Source organism: Grammomys surdaster, unplaced genomic scaffold, assembly GCF_004785775.1.
Source record: "Grammomys surdaster isolate TR1022 unplaced genomic scaffold, NIH_TR_1.0 126182, whole genome shotgun sequence".
Lineage (NCBI taxonomy): Eukaryota > Metazoa > Chordata > Mammalia > Rodentia > Muridae > Grammomys > Grammomys surdaster.
Genome location: NW_021620988.1, coordinates 2,096,862 through 2,113,717, shown reverse-complemented (window position 1 = coordinate 2,113,717; position 16,856 = coordinate 2,096,862). Strand labels below are relative to the sequence as shown.

General features: G+C 41.2%; 1 protein-coding gene across 3 annotated transcripts in view; it reads right to left on the bottom strand.

Annotated features, from left to right (window-relative positions):
• Positions 1–16,856, bottom strand: part of Palld (palladin, cytoskeletal associated protein) — a 391,437-nt gene that overhangs the window by 214,053 nt on the left and 160,528 nt on the right. For all 3 annotated transcript variants that reach the window (XM_028757735.1, XM_028757733.1, XM_028757734.1), the window contains one exon: positions 5,875–6,053. In XM_028757735.1, coding sequence (XP_028613568.1) covers positions 5,875–6,053 — 179 coding nt within the window. The remainder of the gene's footprint in view (positions 1–5,874; positions 6,054–16,856) is intronic.

Sequence of the window (16,856 nt, the reverse complement as noted above, 5' to 3'; positions counted from 1 at the left end):
TAGCTGGGGGCGGGGGTACTTAGTGAAAACAGGCAAAACACATGGAAGCAGTAGAAGCAGACTTTAGCGAGAGGAGGAGGAAGCTTACACTTTGATGAAGAGGTAGGAGGGGCTAAGCAGCGGAAGCCTCAGAAAGCAAGCTGGTTATCAGTATGGGCTGGGCTCTTCTGAGATAACAGCTTACTTGGAATCATAAAATTGATTTTAAGGGGAGCAAAGTCCTATGGATGTGGTCCCAGGTGGTCTCAAAGAGGTCATGTGGGAGAAAAACAGCTATGCCCACCTGACTCCAAATATTTCTAACAGGTGAAAAAAAATTTTCCTCTTTGATTTCTATTTTAAAAGTCTTTTTTTTTTTTTTTTTTTTTTTGGTTTAAGAAACTTAGTGTGAGGGAGCATACACATCACAGTACACATGTGTGGGTCAGACTATCTCAGTAGACAGGTTTCTCCATACTCTTTTATGTAGGTTCTGGGGATTGAACTCATGCTGCCAGCCTTTGGTGGCCAAGTGCCTTTACCTGCTGAGTCATCTTGCTATTCCTACTAAAAGATCATTCTTGCTGGTGTGTGGTTTATACTTCTATTTCTAGCACTGGAGAGACTGAGGCAGGAGGATAGCCTTGAATTTAAGGTGAATCTGGACTACTTAAGCAGTTGAGTCCCAGACTAGCTTTGACTAGTCTGGCCCTGTCTGAACAGCAGTAGCAGCAGCAGCAGCAGCAACAACAACAACAACAACAACAACAACAACAACAACAACAAAAACATACAGCAGGAATGACAACAAAAGATTTATTGCAGGAGTCAGGCAATTGTGATGCAGGACTAGACTTGAATCCTAGCACAGGCAGATTCTTGTAAGTTCATGGCTAGCCTGTGTTACAAAAGGAACTCGTATCTTAAACAAAAACAGACAGACAGACAGACAGACAGACACACTTTCTTGGACTGTAGCTATAGCACAGAGGCAGAGCTCCTGACTAGTACATGGAAGATCCCAGGTTTGGTCCCTACATAGACAAACTTTAAAAAAGCAAAAAAAGAAAAGTTTTCTTTTTCTCCTTTTGCAATTGATCATCAGAGAGAGATAGTGAAAAGCATTAGTATCCCTGGGGTGTTTTCTGCACCTGCCCAGCCCTTGTGGAATGTCAATGTCACCTTATTTCTCAGGTGTCCAAACAGCAGTGGCAGGGTTACAAATCCTTACAGTGCCAGCTACTTCCTTTCCCTCACCTGATAGCAATTCCTCTCTCCCCCTGCAAGTCTGCCCTTCTGGGTTATCTGTTGCTCAGAAATGTTTATGACATGGGTAGATGTTTGGGAGACAATAATTTAAATGAAAAACAAACTAACAAACCAGGTGCAGAAAACTATTTGGAGGAAAAGATGCACAGGAAAAAGATAAGACGTGGTAACATACTAAAGGCGACTATTGGGTTGGACAATGGCTTGGTGGTGCGGTGTATGTGTGAAGCCCTAACTTCAGTTCCCAGCAATACATATAAAACAGAGAGGATCACAGGGCAGTGAGGCTATGAATGGTTTTATGTGATTTATGTGTGTGTGTGTATGTGTTTGTATGTATATTTATTTTTAAAGAAAATACCGCTTTCATGATCTTTAGAATAGCTAGCACCACACTAAGATCAACTCCATAGATACTGACAATGATCTGATTTCAACGCACAGAGCCACTGTTAAAAGTCTTAGAGCAACCATTAGCAATCCATAAAGATATTAGGAAAATTATTTTAAAATACATAATATGAAAAACAGCCTAAATATTCTTAGGTTCTCTCTAGCAGAATGCAATTTGCTCGGATACCCATTGGATATTAGACACTGGTGCACTACGGTGGTCTGGCATTTGGGTCTTGACCTCACGGGTGCAGAAGGAACATTTGCCCATGCAAGGTCACAGCATCCTTTCAAATCTCACTACTCAGCATTGAGGAAATACAAACCAATGTCAAGCAGTACCTGGCTCCTTGCATTTCTCTTCTGCATTCCTGTCGGACCTCCCTATCTTCTGATGCTGACTTCCCGCCCTCTCCTCTACATCCACAGTCTTCATGCCCACAAGGTCTAGTTCAATCCAGCTTCATTCACTCCACATTTCAGAGTCACCACCCTACCCTTCAGAGTTCCTGAAGCTATACCAATCCATGTAATTAATTTTACGATGGTAAGAGGAAGGAGTCGTAGAAAGTTGGGATGGATTTATTTCACATGTTGTCTATCTGTCCTATTTACATATTCCTGAGACTACTCCCTATCCTATACATACAGGAGCCATGTTCTTCTTTCCCCTTAAAGATGTTGTATCTTAATCCTTCCTCTCTTCTGCTCAATCTAATTTTCTCACTTATTACGTCTTTTCATCAGCATATAAATGCATTCCAGTAACTCCTGTCTGAAAACAACTGTCCTTTATGACCTCATATTCTTTTCCAGATACTGATAATGTTTCTGCTGGTGACTTGGCCAAACTTCCTGAACAACTATCCAGTATCTGCTACTGCAAACTGCTTCCCCAGTTTGCAGACTTTTCTCATCTAATGACACCCTGTCCCCGAACTCCTTCTTGCTAAAAATCACCAACAATGCCAGCATGGCTAAAGTCAGTGCTTTGCTCCTTGACCTCCTTTGACTTCTCAGTAGAATGGACCCTGCTAGCAAGTCCCGCCTTCTTGAAGCCGCTTCCTTTTCCTGGGGTAATGGTTAGTTTTAACTATCAACTTGATACAATGTATCATCTGGAAGGCAGCGAGAAATTGTTTTGATTAGGTTGATCTGTGAGCATGTCTGTGATGGACTGTTCTGATTATGCTAATGAGCATGACAAGATCCAGCCCACTGTGGATAGCACTATTTCCTAGGCAAGGGGTCTTAGGCTAAATGTAAAGAGCAAATTAAGCAATATAAAGCCAGTAAGCATTCGGTTCTCTCTGTTCTTAATTATGGATACCATGTGACTTACTGTTTCAAGTTCCTACCACCTTGCATTTCCTGAAATAATGGACCCAAACCTGGAATTCTGAATAAAAACAAACCCTTTTTACCTCTAAGTTGCTTTAGTTCCTATCACCTGGCTGACGATGTCCAGGTACCCTGGAATCTGTTGGTTCCTTCTGCCCTTCTGGGCTTCACTATCCAGTCCTTTGCCTGTGGTCCCTCTGCCTGGAGCACCCTTTCCCCTGCTTTTCCATCTCTGCTGGTCTGAGATTAAATGTCACCTTTTCAGAGTGGCTTTCCACTCACCCATCCAGTCAACTGCCCTTATGTCTTTCATAGACTTGCCAGGCCTTGATTGTTAAGGATTTTCCTGGGCCTTTTCTTCTGGACTGTGAGCTCCAGAATAGCTATACGTTCACTAGTGTGAGCTTTGTGTTGGGGCCAGTGCCCATTTCACAGCAGTTATCGAACATACATGTGAGGATGGCAAAAACAAAACAAAACAAAAAAAAATTACTGTGTTTTGGAAAATGCTATCAGACCAGAGCAAGGCAAGGATAATAGCATCCCCAGGGAGAGTTAGAACTCCCTCTTATTCTGGGCCAGCAAAGAAGTGGCAGACTTGCCTGGGTTTGAATCTTTGGCTTAGGTTAGCATACACACACACACACACACAGAGGGAGTGGAGGATATCCAGCCATTTTTTATTTATTATTATGTTATTAATATCATTACTAACACTGTGTGTGATGGGCACACTCATACCACAGCAAGTGTGGAGGTCAGGGGGAATCTCTCGGGAGTCTCTTCTACCATATGGGTCCCAAATTCAAATTGTCAGGCTTGACAGCAAGTGGTCCTACCCACTGTGCTGTCTCAAGGGCCCAAACAATGGAATTTAGATAACTTCCAACTAATAATAAGTTTTGAAACATTCAGAAAAGGTTTTTTTGCTGATATTTAAAACTTTACCACTTCTCAGCTTCTGGTAACTCCTTGCAGAACTAGCGATGTGTTTGAGAAGGCCTGATTCTAAGCAGCACTGGAATTAATTAATATAAACATTTCCTCCTTGGACTCACAGTGAGACTAAGAATGGATCTGAGCTTGACTCTCCTTCATGTCTTTCTCCTCGGGGATAAATATACATTTACATTTTTCACTTAAAACTTAAATGTTTATCCATATTTAACAAGGTCAACGCTACCAAGTTTCTATAATAATTTATGTAACTCTTGGGAAGAGGAATCTTGCTGGCTCCTTATCTTGCTTTGCCCAGCTCCTTTGCCCTCCCTTCAATCTCTATAAGGTTGCACACACTATCTAAACTCACAAAAACTTATGATCAGGGGCCGAGTTTACTGAGTATCACGGGAAACTATGCATTGGGAAAGAAAATTCTAGCTTATTTCCAGCAAGCCCCCAAGCAAACGAGGCATTGCATTTTAAAGTGTTCTGAGTGAACAGGCGTGAGATCATAATGTGGAAGCAGGTTTCCTTCAGTCCCCTCCACTGTGTTCTACCATGCCACATGCAGGTCACTATGGAGCCTGCCCATTAGTGACACTTACTAAGAACTCATCATGGCATGAGACGTCTTTGTCATCAGTTTTTTTTCACTTATGAAGCACTTTAAAGTCGTCATCATTGTGATAGAGCCTAAGAACATGGGCTTTAACTTGGGGGAGCCTCTCTCAATCTGTCGGGGTCTGCTTCTCATTTGCAAAATGGAAGTCAGAGAAATGCCTCAAAGGACTAGGAGTGAAGCTTAAATAAGTTTATCTGCATGCCTATGTGTGTGCTTTCCAAGTGCCATATGGGTAGTAGGTATTAGCCAGGAGCTGTTTGCTTTTCCTAAGAGGGGAAGGTTGCTTGAGGTCCCTGGAAATATTTATGCCAAGTAGAAAAGTCCTTTCAAAAAGCAGAGATACCAGTTTTTAGTCAACAGTACTTGATGCTTTGACTTCAGTTCTTGAAACAGCTCGAGGCAAGAGTTTGGAGCTTACTTTCTTTTGCTTTCCTAATCAAGTAGTATAACATAATTAGACTAATTAGCTGAAAACTGAAGATCAACCTAGTAGACGCCACAAGTATTTTCATGCTTGTTCAAAAGTTCAATTATTATTTTAAGAAGCAATTGAGTTCAAGGATAGCCATTTAGTTGTAGATTTAACGGGAGTCTGAGAAATGTGGCTCATGCCCTTCCGATTATTTAAAAATACTGATGCTGACACGAAAACAGTTATCTCAATGGTACTTCAGTCATCAAGCTTTCCGATTTCACAAGGCGTGGACATGGTAAAAAAAAGATTAATGATTGGCCAATAGAAGCATTCCATTCTCCCAAACTGCTCTTATGGCACTGGGTTTTTATATCATCCCCACTAATTCATTCAAGTTCAGGGTTAATTAGTGGAAATAAGGGAGTCTCGACAACAACAACAACAAAACCAAACAAAAGCCCAATGCTCAGATTTAGTAAAAATGAAAACGTTTCAAAGTACTCCTCACTTCTAATTCCCATGGGTGACTTCCTAAATCTTTTATAATTTTGGATGATACAGTGTTTTAAGTACTTTTCCATACTTCATTTGCTTGTGTGGGAGGGCTTTATATTGTAAATATAAATATATTGCTTTATATTGTAAATTAGTCCAAGTGAATGTGATGGAAATAAAAGGAGAGTTGGTGTTGGCATTAGGCACAGTTGGTGCATGCTGGACTGTCAGAACTGTTCAAAGAAGAATTCAATGTACTCCTAGAGTTTTTGTTGTTGTTGTTGTTTCAGGATAAACAAGGTTTAACCCACAGGACTGCAGTGCCATTTGTTTTGGAAAACTGTATACACAGGATGCAAGGATGTCTGAAGGACAGCCAGAAGACCATCCACACTTCCCCCCTCCATACTCTGCTTACCTTCAATGAACACCTCTGCCGATGTGCTGTCTGAGCCACTGGGGTTGGTAGCCAGACACGTGTAGCGACCTGTGTCGTCCTCAAAGGCCTCGGCAATGACCAAGGTGTGCAGGTCCCCACTCTCGCAGTGGATCTGAATGTCAGGACTGTTGTACAGCTCCTTCCCCTCACAGAACCATCTGTAAGACACGAGGAGGACATGAGGAGGAGGGATGACAGAGGAATGGGTGAGGTATAAGCTGGATGCTAAGCAAGGCTCGTACTACGCTAAAAGATACTTGCTTGATAAAAGATCTGTGTCAGTGTTACTCACGGAAACTGAACCTAGACTGTGAAATTAAGGACTAGACATACTCAACCCACAAAGGATTTCTTTGCAAAGCATCTTGCACATTTTAGTAACCTTAAATTAAGGGACCTTGTTGAACTTATAAAGACTGTTGGTTACAAAATTAAGGGACTAAAACATCAAAGTGCTTTAACAACATGTTTAATAACGAAAGACTCGAACAATCATTATAATTTTGCCTATTATTCTTATATAAGGAAGCACATAAAGAAATATAAATTTCATGCTCAAACGTTCTGTGGTGCTCAGGAAACATGGTCATTAATGCAGTGTCCTGAGCACTGAGCAGGACAGGTCCAATGCCTTCGCATTTCTGATACTTACAACAGTTTCTAGCTGGCTGCTTTGTTCTCCAAGATGAAGAGAAGAGAGGGAACAACTGAGCTGTACTTTATTCTTGCTAGCCAGTGATTTCTTTTCCCAAATGGTGGGAGAGACCGAGCTGATTGACAGAGGTTACCTCTCCAGACCTTCTTCTATCTCCCTAGCTCCTCAACAGCAGCTGCTTTTACATAAAATAAAACAAAACAAAATACACCTTCCCCTCAAACCTGCTAGAATGATGTGTTTTTAAATAAACACAGTTGGCCAGTCCCACACATCATTTTATGTAATGTGGCTCATGTCATTTAAGGGTGGTGACAGAAAGGGGCAGTCTTTCTTGATTCTGGGGCACAGTGTGATTGTTCTTGTTTGTGTAGCGTCTTAGAGATCCATCTGGCTCTAAGCCATGTCTCATCCCCTTTCTTCTCTCCTTACACAGCCTTAGTCCAGCTTGCTACCCACTTGCACTAAACGGTGATGTTGGCCTTAGGTGACCCCATATCTCTGAAATATGATAAATTCCGTGTCTGTCATCAAAACTAAAGCTCTTGAATTTCTTCCACCTGTCACTCCTTAAACTTCATGTCTGTCATTGATGGCTTCCTGGTAACTTCACTTTAGCTTTATTTTCTATTGTTCTTTTTATGATAAACTTCTGTTTCTGTCAAATATTCCAAGGACTCTCTACACTGTTATATCTCCTCAAGGGTTACTCTTCCACCCTTCTTACCCACACCTTCCCTTCTTTGCAATTCTCTTCTGATGCTCTGCATTAATCCTCACTACAAATATCTTCTCCTAGGCCAAGCCAAAGGCTTGCTCAATGGACACACTCCGCTGACCACACAAGCGCTGAGTGTTGTCTAAACAAAGGAATGGAATTGTGTTTGGTAAACTCTGAAACCAATGTGGAGTTTGTGCATCTGTTCTGGCAGTAGATAGTTTTGTCTAGCAGGAAAAAGAAGAAACACACTATTAAGGGAAAAGGAATCATGAAAAGGTAACGGAGAGGTTTAAGAAGATGATGATGTCCATGGGGTGGATGTACCTCAATGGGAGACCTTTGTCAGCTGTACATGAGTATGTGTAAACTCTCACCCTCTAACCCAGCAAATGTATAGTCTGCAGCCTGTTTTAACACAGTTGCCAGCAAATTCTGTTTGATATACTTCTGAATGGCTGAGAGGGAAAAAAAAATCAAGAGAAGAATAATATTTTGTGATGCTGAAAATTGTTAATAACCTTAAACTTTGGGGTGAATAAAGTTTTTTTTTAAAGTATAACCAGATTCATTCACTTATATATCGCCTGCAGCCGCTTTTGTTTTATGACAGAGGAGCAGTAAATACACTGTCCCTCTTTGAAACTCACTTTGGAGAAAAAGTTCTCCACTGCCTGCTTTTTTGTTTCTAAACTGCAGACCTTGGGACAGCTGCCTCAGCACCACTTGGAGTTTAGACATAGAGAGTCCTGACTCTCCATCATAGAGAACCCCTAGGTCTACTCCATCATTGCAGAGCCCTGAGTGCTTCATTTGAATGTAACCCTTAAGTCCAGATCTAATATGCCCTGGTCCTGCTAACCTGTATCAACGGCTCTTGAATCCTCGTTCCAAGGCCAATGTGTGTCACATCTATGGTCTCTTATATTAAAGCATATTAAAAGTTCTTTTGTTTTGCTCACTTAAAAGCTTCTAATATCGCTTCACTTATTTGACAATTTATCACTAATTTTTTAAGTGATTTTCTTCTTTTGTATATACAGGTGTTTTGCCTGTATCTATGCATGGGCACCATGCGCATGCTTGCTGTATATTGGTGGGCAGAAGAGGATGTCAGATCCCCTGGCACTGTACTTATGGACGGCCAAGAGGTTCCATGTGGTGCTGGAAATTTAACCTGGGTCCTCTGCAAGAATAACAAATGCTCCAAAGTGCTGAGCCATCTCTCTAGCCCTATTTATGACTAGGTTATTATATCTTCTGTACTACCTTCTTCTATCATTACTCAATGTCTAATGTATTTATATCTTACTTTCCTACTTAGCAAATGGATTACTTTTTATTAGTACAAAATAGTGGATTTTATTGAGATAATTTCATATACACACCATAACATACTTTGATTATATTTCTACCTTTCCTCAAAATTCTTCCATATTTTCCTCTTTGCTTTCTCTTTCTGATGCTTTTTTTAAAAGACAGGGTCTCAGTCCAAGCCCAGGTTGGCTTGGAACTTAGAGTGATCCTCTTGGTTTAGCCTCCTGAGTGTCCTAGGTCTAACTCACCATGACTGGATTAAGTTTCTTTCCCTCCCCATATTTATACCTTTTGACTATGAACTGCTTCTTTATTGCAACAGAAAACACATTTAGAGCAATTTCTTATCGATCCTCTCTATGCGGCACTGAGCTGGTGCAGAGCAGTCACACAATATTCTCTCCTCAGCTTTTGAGGGTTACAATTCACTTTCTTTACCAAATGCTCTGGGAAGGCCTGCAGAAAAATACAGTTTTTCTGATCTAGCACTTACCAAACTTAATAGATCATGGGATTCTTATTAAGAACCTACTAAAGTCCTATGTGCATATTGTGAGAGGCTTTTCTAGATTATTAATTCCGTAGAACTTGTATTTTATAAGACTAATTATGGTATAATAAAGATAAGTTTATGACTAAAAGAAAAATAAAACCTCCAAGCATAATACATAAGACCTAAAATATACCTTAAAGAGTATATATTTCATATACCAGAAAGGGTAAGATAAGTGCTTTGTTTGCAACAATGGATTTACTACACATACTCAGACACCTAAACACCCTACACACAAACACATAGATAAACACACAGACACAAGACACACACACACACACACACATACACACTCGCCTGCACACATGCACACACATGTACAAGTTTTTAGGAGTTGAGATCTTCCAGCCAAGTTCTTTTGTACCAGGCTAGTCTCAACTCATTGTATCAATTTAATATCTCCCAAAGTTGGTCATGAACTCACGATCATCCTGAGTCTGCTCTCCAAGTGCTGGTGCCATGGACATATGACCTTCCACTCAGCTGTTCATATTATATTGAAATCAGTTCTTCCTGTGTTTTCCTTTCCTAGTAAGTATAAGTTTCTTCCTAGTTTATGACTTGGTCCTTTATACATAGTCACTGGGCTTCAGTAGGGTGTTTAGTACAGAGTATTTTCCATGTTTCTGCTTCTTTGGCATCTGGGGTATTGTGGCCTTGAAGAGACTGATCTTCCCAGGGTCAGCCACAGCAAGAGATCTTAAACTGCCTGCAAATACACTTTTCACATGTAACCCAGGCAACTCAGAGCAACTGCTCCTGTTACATTCTCCACTGGGCTGTCACTTCAAGTGACCACCTGCTTACTTGTCTTCATGGTCCCTGAGCCAGGTACTAAAAAGTAGGAACAAGCCCTGTACTTAGGAACCATCAGTTGGTTCATTCTATTACCATCCTTCCCATAGAAATTGCAATACTGGCTTCTATCCACAGATTCCCTGCCTTTATTTGTCCCAGGGGCTGCTGACTTGGTTCCTCTTATAGTATGGCTGTGTCCCCTCCTTTTGTGAACTGTAAATATAAATGATCTTTGCTTATTTCCCACAGCGTTCCTGTCCTGGCTGGCCTTGAACTGGGAGAGCTACTTCAGCCTCCCCATTAATAAACTAACTTTTAATTGAAATAAGATCCTAGCCTGTTAGCATCACAATAGCTGGCATTTCAAGACTTGGACCATTGATGGTCATTTAATAAAAGGAATAAGTGTATAGAAGATGAAAGGGCTGGACAGATAGTTTAAATTATACCAGTGTTATAGAGTTTGCGTTAGAATGTTTATGTCAAGAAGTTTATCCACTTTGACCAAGTCAAACTGAAGTGTACTTCCCAAGTATAAACTTAAGCAAGCAGTGTCGTTAGTGAGCACACCAGGAGAGACCAGCCTCTTCTACTCTTCGCATAGTGCGTAGCAGATGTAAATCACCTTCTTTGCTAAGCTGAGAGAACCTTTGATTTTGACATCTTGACAACCCACATTAGATGAGATGTGTGCTATAGTCATGTTTGTTTAGTTAAGTTTACACGAAGTCATAATTCTAACAGCCTTCTGGCAAAGGACTCAGCGCATTCAGGATTTAGAGAGGAGTTGAAAGTCAGGTCTGTTGATCAAACGCTGACCTCCTAAATTTTTTCCCACATTAAACTCTCATTGCTAGAGGAGTTTAAGAAAACTAATGTTGGCATGGTAAAACTACATCGTAAAGCATGGCCAAGGCCGTGACACTGCCCTGCTCCTCCTGTGTCAGACATCACTAATCAATCAGAATGATGTAAGGGATCAGAAGCCTCAGCAAAGCTCTTTGGGCAGACTACAAAGCAGATGAAGTCAAAGCTTAAAGTGACACATGATTGCCATCATAAGCTTGGTCTCTTTCTAGAAAACACAGCCTCCTGTTCCTCCAAATCTTGAAAGTCAAAGTCCTTAGGTTGCGAGGGAACCTAGACAAAAAAAATATGTAGTATGCCTAACAAAAAGTCCACTGGGTTAAAATACGTGTGCCTGTCTGTGTGCAGATGCATGCTTATGTAGGCTGGATTTCTTCTCTATGGAGCTCTAGTGTTTGAGACAGGGTCTCTCACTGAATCTGTAACACACTGATTGGCTAGACTGGCTGGCCAATGAGCTTTGCAGATCTATGTGTCTCCATCTCCACCAGCACTGCTGTGCTGCCATGACCACAGATCCATTCGTGCACGAATCCACACTCGGGACCCCATGCTTGTATATCGGGCAGTTCTACCCACCAAACCATCTACTCTGTTTGTGAGACACAGTATTGACGTGTAGCTCAGACTGGCCTCGAACTTGTGATCGTCTTACCTTCTTGCTTTGGTGTTACAGGTGTTGTCACACCTTGGAAACTTTTTAAATAAATGTTATTAAAGCATACAAGTGCAATCTTGTAGTTGCAGTGGAGGGGTGACATCGTGGCCTTAAAATAATAATACTTAAAAGTAATATTGTCAGATTAGAGGGGAAAGTTAACATGCTGATTGTCTCTATACATTCCGTGCTTTGTGAGATGCAGGTGAAAACTCATTGCATTTAAGAACTTATCTTCCTCTCACAGAAACCTTGTGAAGTCATTGCTATTATAATTTTAGATACAAGCCACTCTCATTTATCTATAGTAATGCAAACAAGGATTATCCACCCCCACTTTCCCCTTTCCATTTCCCTCTGTGCTCTGATATCCATCTTTGGTTAAGTTTTCAGCTCTGGATATAAACGTGTTTTAACAAAGTTTCCTGATTCCCACTTTCTAATCTCTGGTGCAGCTGCAAAGCAGCCAGGTAGCCGCTGAGCAATAGGGAGTCCAGGGTAACTGGAGAAGCCAACCTTGAAGAATTAGTGTGCGTGCTAAATCCCTCCACAATAGAAAGAGGGGTGTGGATGGAGAACTAATCCCGATGCCACTGGCTGTCAGACTTCAAGGCCATAAACGGGGTGTGATAATCACTTTGCATTAATTGGAAACAAAATGCATAGGGTTAGGTTCTATAGTCAAACTCATTCATTGATTTATTCGTTCAGTCATTTATTTGATCACCATGGGGCTTGCTGTACTTGAGCTCCCATTGAGGAGTGCCTGGGAACACAGGTGTCTACTAACCTGCCTAGAGGCTAACAGAGGAGGAAGGCCCACCAGAGACCAGAGAAGCTACGGCTAAGGGGCTCAGGTTCCTTCTAGGTTGAAAGGAAGCACAGGCTCCTTCAAAAGTCTTTCTAAAAGATGGTTATAGATGCATATTTACAGATTTAAAACCCTGCTTTGGAGAGAAGGCTTTGGTCACTGTGGAGAGGACAATGTGGCCAGAGTTCACAGTTTTCTCTTTTTGGTCACAAGTGAGTGTAGAATATAGGCAGGAAAAGAATCAAAATATTTAAAGCTTTACAGAAAAGTGTATTTATATTATTCTGGGCTAGGTTTTGAGTGAAGTTTTTAATGTATATATTTCTTTTTTAAAGTGGACAATGCCCCTCAGTGCCAAAGACCTCCCACAAATTCTAACTTAAATGTGTGATTATACCAAGCGTCCCAGGTTCATACAATGGCAGCAACAGCAGGAAGAGCTTGACTGAAATCGAAGAAGATGTTTTACATCAAGGAGTTTTCCCCATTTCATTCCTCACTCTCTGTATTTGAAAGTAAGGTTGAGGGGAACCCTGCTCTGCTGTGAATTCAAGGGTAACTGTCTGCAGCCCTGGGCTTGCTCAGAGGTCACAAAGGAGGAATAAAGTCAGGGGACTGCAGATGCTTCTGAGCAAAGTGCTGTCCCTCAGAACTGCCCATCCTTTCCATTCTTGGTTGGTAGACCATATTCATAATGATCACTATCTCCACGAACGGTCTTCCTCTTTCACTGGCAACCGGCAGTAAAGCTCAGAGTGTATGTTGGAGCAGGGCTGTGTGTTATAGGGATAATTTCTGTATACTCTGGAAGCATCACTAAGTCAATAAAAATCTGATGGTCACTAGCTGAGGCAGGATTAGAAGACATAAGGCCGATAGAGAGAGGTGAGGGAGGGAAAGACAGAGAGAGAGAGAGAGAGAGAGAGAGAGAGAGAGAGAGAGAGAGAGAATATGAACAAACTCCGGGAATAGGCAGGCCCAGGAGTTTTTGCCACTTGAACTCGGAGGAAGTTGGATGTATGAAATTGAGGAATGGTAACCAGCCATGTGGCAGACACAGAATAGTATAAATAGGATAATTGAGTTATGAGCTAGTCAGAGAACAAGCCTAGCATAAGGTCTAGACATTCATTAATAAACGGATAAGACTCTGAGTCACTATTCAGGAACTGGGGCTTGGGAGGAAAAGCCTGTGGTTACAGGGTCTCTGTAAATGCTCAGAGCACTCGGATTCTCCATGACAGAACTATGAATGTTGACTTTTATGAGGATAAATCCAACTGATAAAATAAGAGGAACCAGAAAACACACCAACGAAGCATAATATATACTTTCCAGTTGTAACGCACTCATGGTTTATGTTTTGAAGTCACAGACAGTATCACATGGCTATGAGTTGACTGGCAATTCCATTCCAGTGCTACCATTTAGCAAGAAATATAGATTTTTATGAGCAGCAGTCTCTTCTGACCATTTTTATTTTATGGAACCACAACTACGCATCACGGAAATGTTTTTGCGTGCCACATTTTAAACACGTGGCTTTTAAAATGGAACAAATCTGATTTTATAAAAGGCAAACGGCTTCACTAGCAAATCTTGACTAGTGTGCTCTAAGGCTGCTAAGCAATGTGGCAAAATAATGAAACCAGTTAATGGAAACAGGAAAACGTTCCTGTACTGAATAAAAACTTTTGAAAAAAGTGGAGATTTTACGTTTTCATCTAGGTCACTTTCTTTGTGTTCATGGGAAGGTATTTATTATGCTGAAAAGATACCTCTTGATTTTTTAAAAATTTAAAAAATTTTTTTTTGTTCACTGCTTTAATTAGTTCCTGGGACGATTTGTCTTCAAAGGTGTGCCAATGATAAACTCTGGGAGCAAGCTGGACGCTAAGCCATGCCCTCTCTCCAAGGGCACATGCTTCCTTCAAGTCCATGTCTGAAGAAAACTATAGCAACCCCTTCATGAACACCATGCTGATGGAAATGAAAGGAGATGAGAAACTCAGAAAGATCCGGGTGACCTGTTCTCCTTAAGGGACAGTAGGATCCGCCTTGAACCAGAGATCCACATAACATGAGAGCTTTGTGTATGTCTGATCTCACTGTTCGTCAGCCCAGCTGTAAGCGCTGCGTTTGTATGTCCTCAGTTAAACACCAATTAATTTTTATGGAGTAATTCTTTGTCTTGTCACTAAAGATTTCTTAATTTTTCACATGTGCTCCTATTAACCACAAGATGTACCATGTTTGTTCTGTCGTGTGGATTTATGGGCTGGATGAGCCGAGAGGAGTTCTTGTTTAAATTTACTATGGCTATAATTTCGTGATTGCTTAGCTTGGAGGGCAATAGCTAAATCTATGTGGACAACAGATGTACTTTAACCTGACCATCCAAAGGGATCCAAAGCCCAGGGAAATCAGATAAAATAGATTATGAACCTAAACCAAGCTCATGGCTAGCAATTCTTTTCTCAGTATTCATTTTTATCTCTTTAGGAGGAAAAATGAAACAACAAACAAACAAAACAAAATAAAATAAAACAGACCAAAAAAGGGGGGACTGGACCAACTCAGATGATTAAACTCTAAAGGGGATTTTATTTTGTTTTGACCATGAATGATGGTTTTGTGAAGACACATTATGAGCATAGAGTTATTTCTTAGTTTTGCTTATAAAACAACTATAAATTTTTTCATGTTAAATATATATTGAAATATTATGTTACCAGACCTGTTAAAATCCTGGGTTACTCCTAATATTCTCTACATCAGTGGTGCAGTAGAAAAGACCCAGTATGGGCATTAGTAGGTCTTACTCTGCCCAGCTTATGCAGGGTTAAGGCCACTGTGGTCTGAGTTTACTGCAATGGGAAATCTGAGATGAATTTGACTAGTGTTTCCTCCAATGGGTCCGAGGAAACTAGGTCTACCTCAGGTTGACCAGTAATACTGGAAAGTTCTATAGCCAGAGACATTTACAAAACACTGAGTTCAACTAATTATCACTAAGATTTCCTCTCACTCCATGATAATGGCATTTAATACCTGGAGTAAATTTTAAATATAAGGGTGTGGTGGGGGATGGGTAAGATTCTCAAGCCCCCCACCCCACATGTCATTCAATTACAGACTTTTTGAGTTACACCTGTTAGTTTAAAAATCAGCTCATTCTCACTACTTCTCTCCGAAAGCACACAAATAAGTCAGCATGAACCAACAAGTCGTACTTCAAAGCTACACTGTGAAAATTTGTACTCAGTGCTTCCAAGTCCTCAAAGGGGGTGGGGGGGGGAAGGAATGGATTACAGAGCCTGGGAACACACCATCGCACGCATAAAAACAGCTAGAGGTGCACACTCAGCTACTTTGTTGCTATAGCTATGGCAGGTACTTATTAGCTATTGTTGTAACTTGGATGACATTCCAAAGGGGATAAAAAATGGGAGATGTTTTATTAGACAGTGCTGTCAATCATGTACGCTCTTGGAACTTGTCCACCCAACTACACCGATTACCTCAGACTTATGAAACCTTAAGGGCCCAAAGCCAAAACTGGAAAAGGGACGTTGGCTCTTCTTGGTGTCTTTAACTCTGAAACTGCAGGAAGCAAACTGCAGTTCATGTCTGGCCTCTCAGAAAGCCTAGCTGTCTGTCTATTCCTAATGATAAGGAACAGCATTGAGCAAGGCTTCCTTCCTCTAAGGGAGAGCATCTTTTTTCCACAAGTAAAGTTAAGAATGTTTCATCTAAAATTCCTCTGGTTTGGTTTCTTGCCTTAAGGATGCGGCTGCTAGCTGCTCTTGACTAGAGGCAAAAGGAAGAAGGAACAGGATGGTAACAGGGGCCAAGAAGTAAAGGCTGTTCTCACTGCTTTCTTCAAAAGAACAAAAAAAAGAGTGGCTCCTTTGCCTTTCAAGAGGTCTTTCTTCCTATCTTTCACTCTGAGGAGAGAGCTGCAGTTGGTGGAAGCTCTATCAGCTGAGGAAAGAACCAAGGAGGGGGCTTCAACTGCTCTGATTGGTGGTTGTCCTGTTAGAGGCTGGGAGAGTTCATGGCCTCCCCTCCCGGCTCGCTGGTTCTCCGCTAGTCTAACATCATTCTAGTGTAGCCAGTTAGGTATCTCCAGAACCACAAAGCAACACCTAAGCCAAGCTGATTATACACAGCTAAACTGGCACTGCAGTCAGAAACTCTGGGGAGAGAACATGTTCCCTTTGCAAAAGTGAAGGCTTTTTCACAGCTAACTTTCTTTCAAAGCCACCTTGTCTCCTCTGTGTTTTCCCTGTGTTCTTTATTTTATGTTCCTTCCACAAGTCCACATGTAGAGAAGTTAGCTTTCCAAGGAGAGCTATACTAATGAAGTAACTACTGAAGAGAGCATGCTTTCAACTCAAGAGGGAGCATTAGGGCTGGAAGGAATTTTATTCCTATCAGACAGCACTCACGGCCCTGCAGTAACTCTTTGGCTAGATAGTAAACCACTTCATAAAATATGTGCAGCAACAGACAGACAGACAGACACACACACATTCACACACTCACACACAAACACACTCACACAAACACACACACAAACAC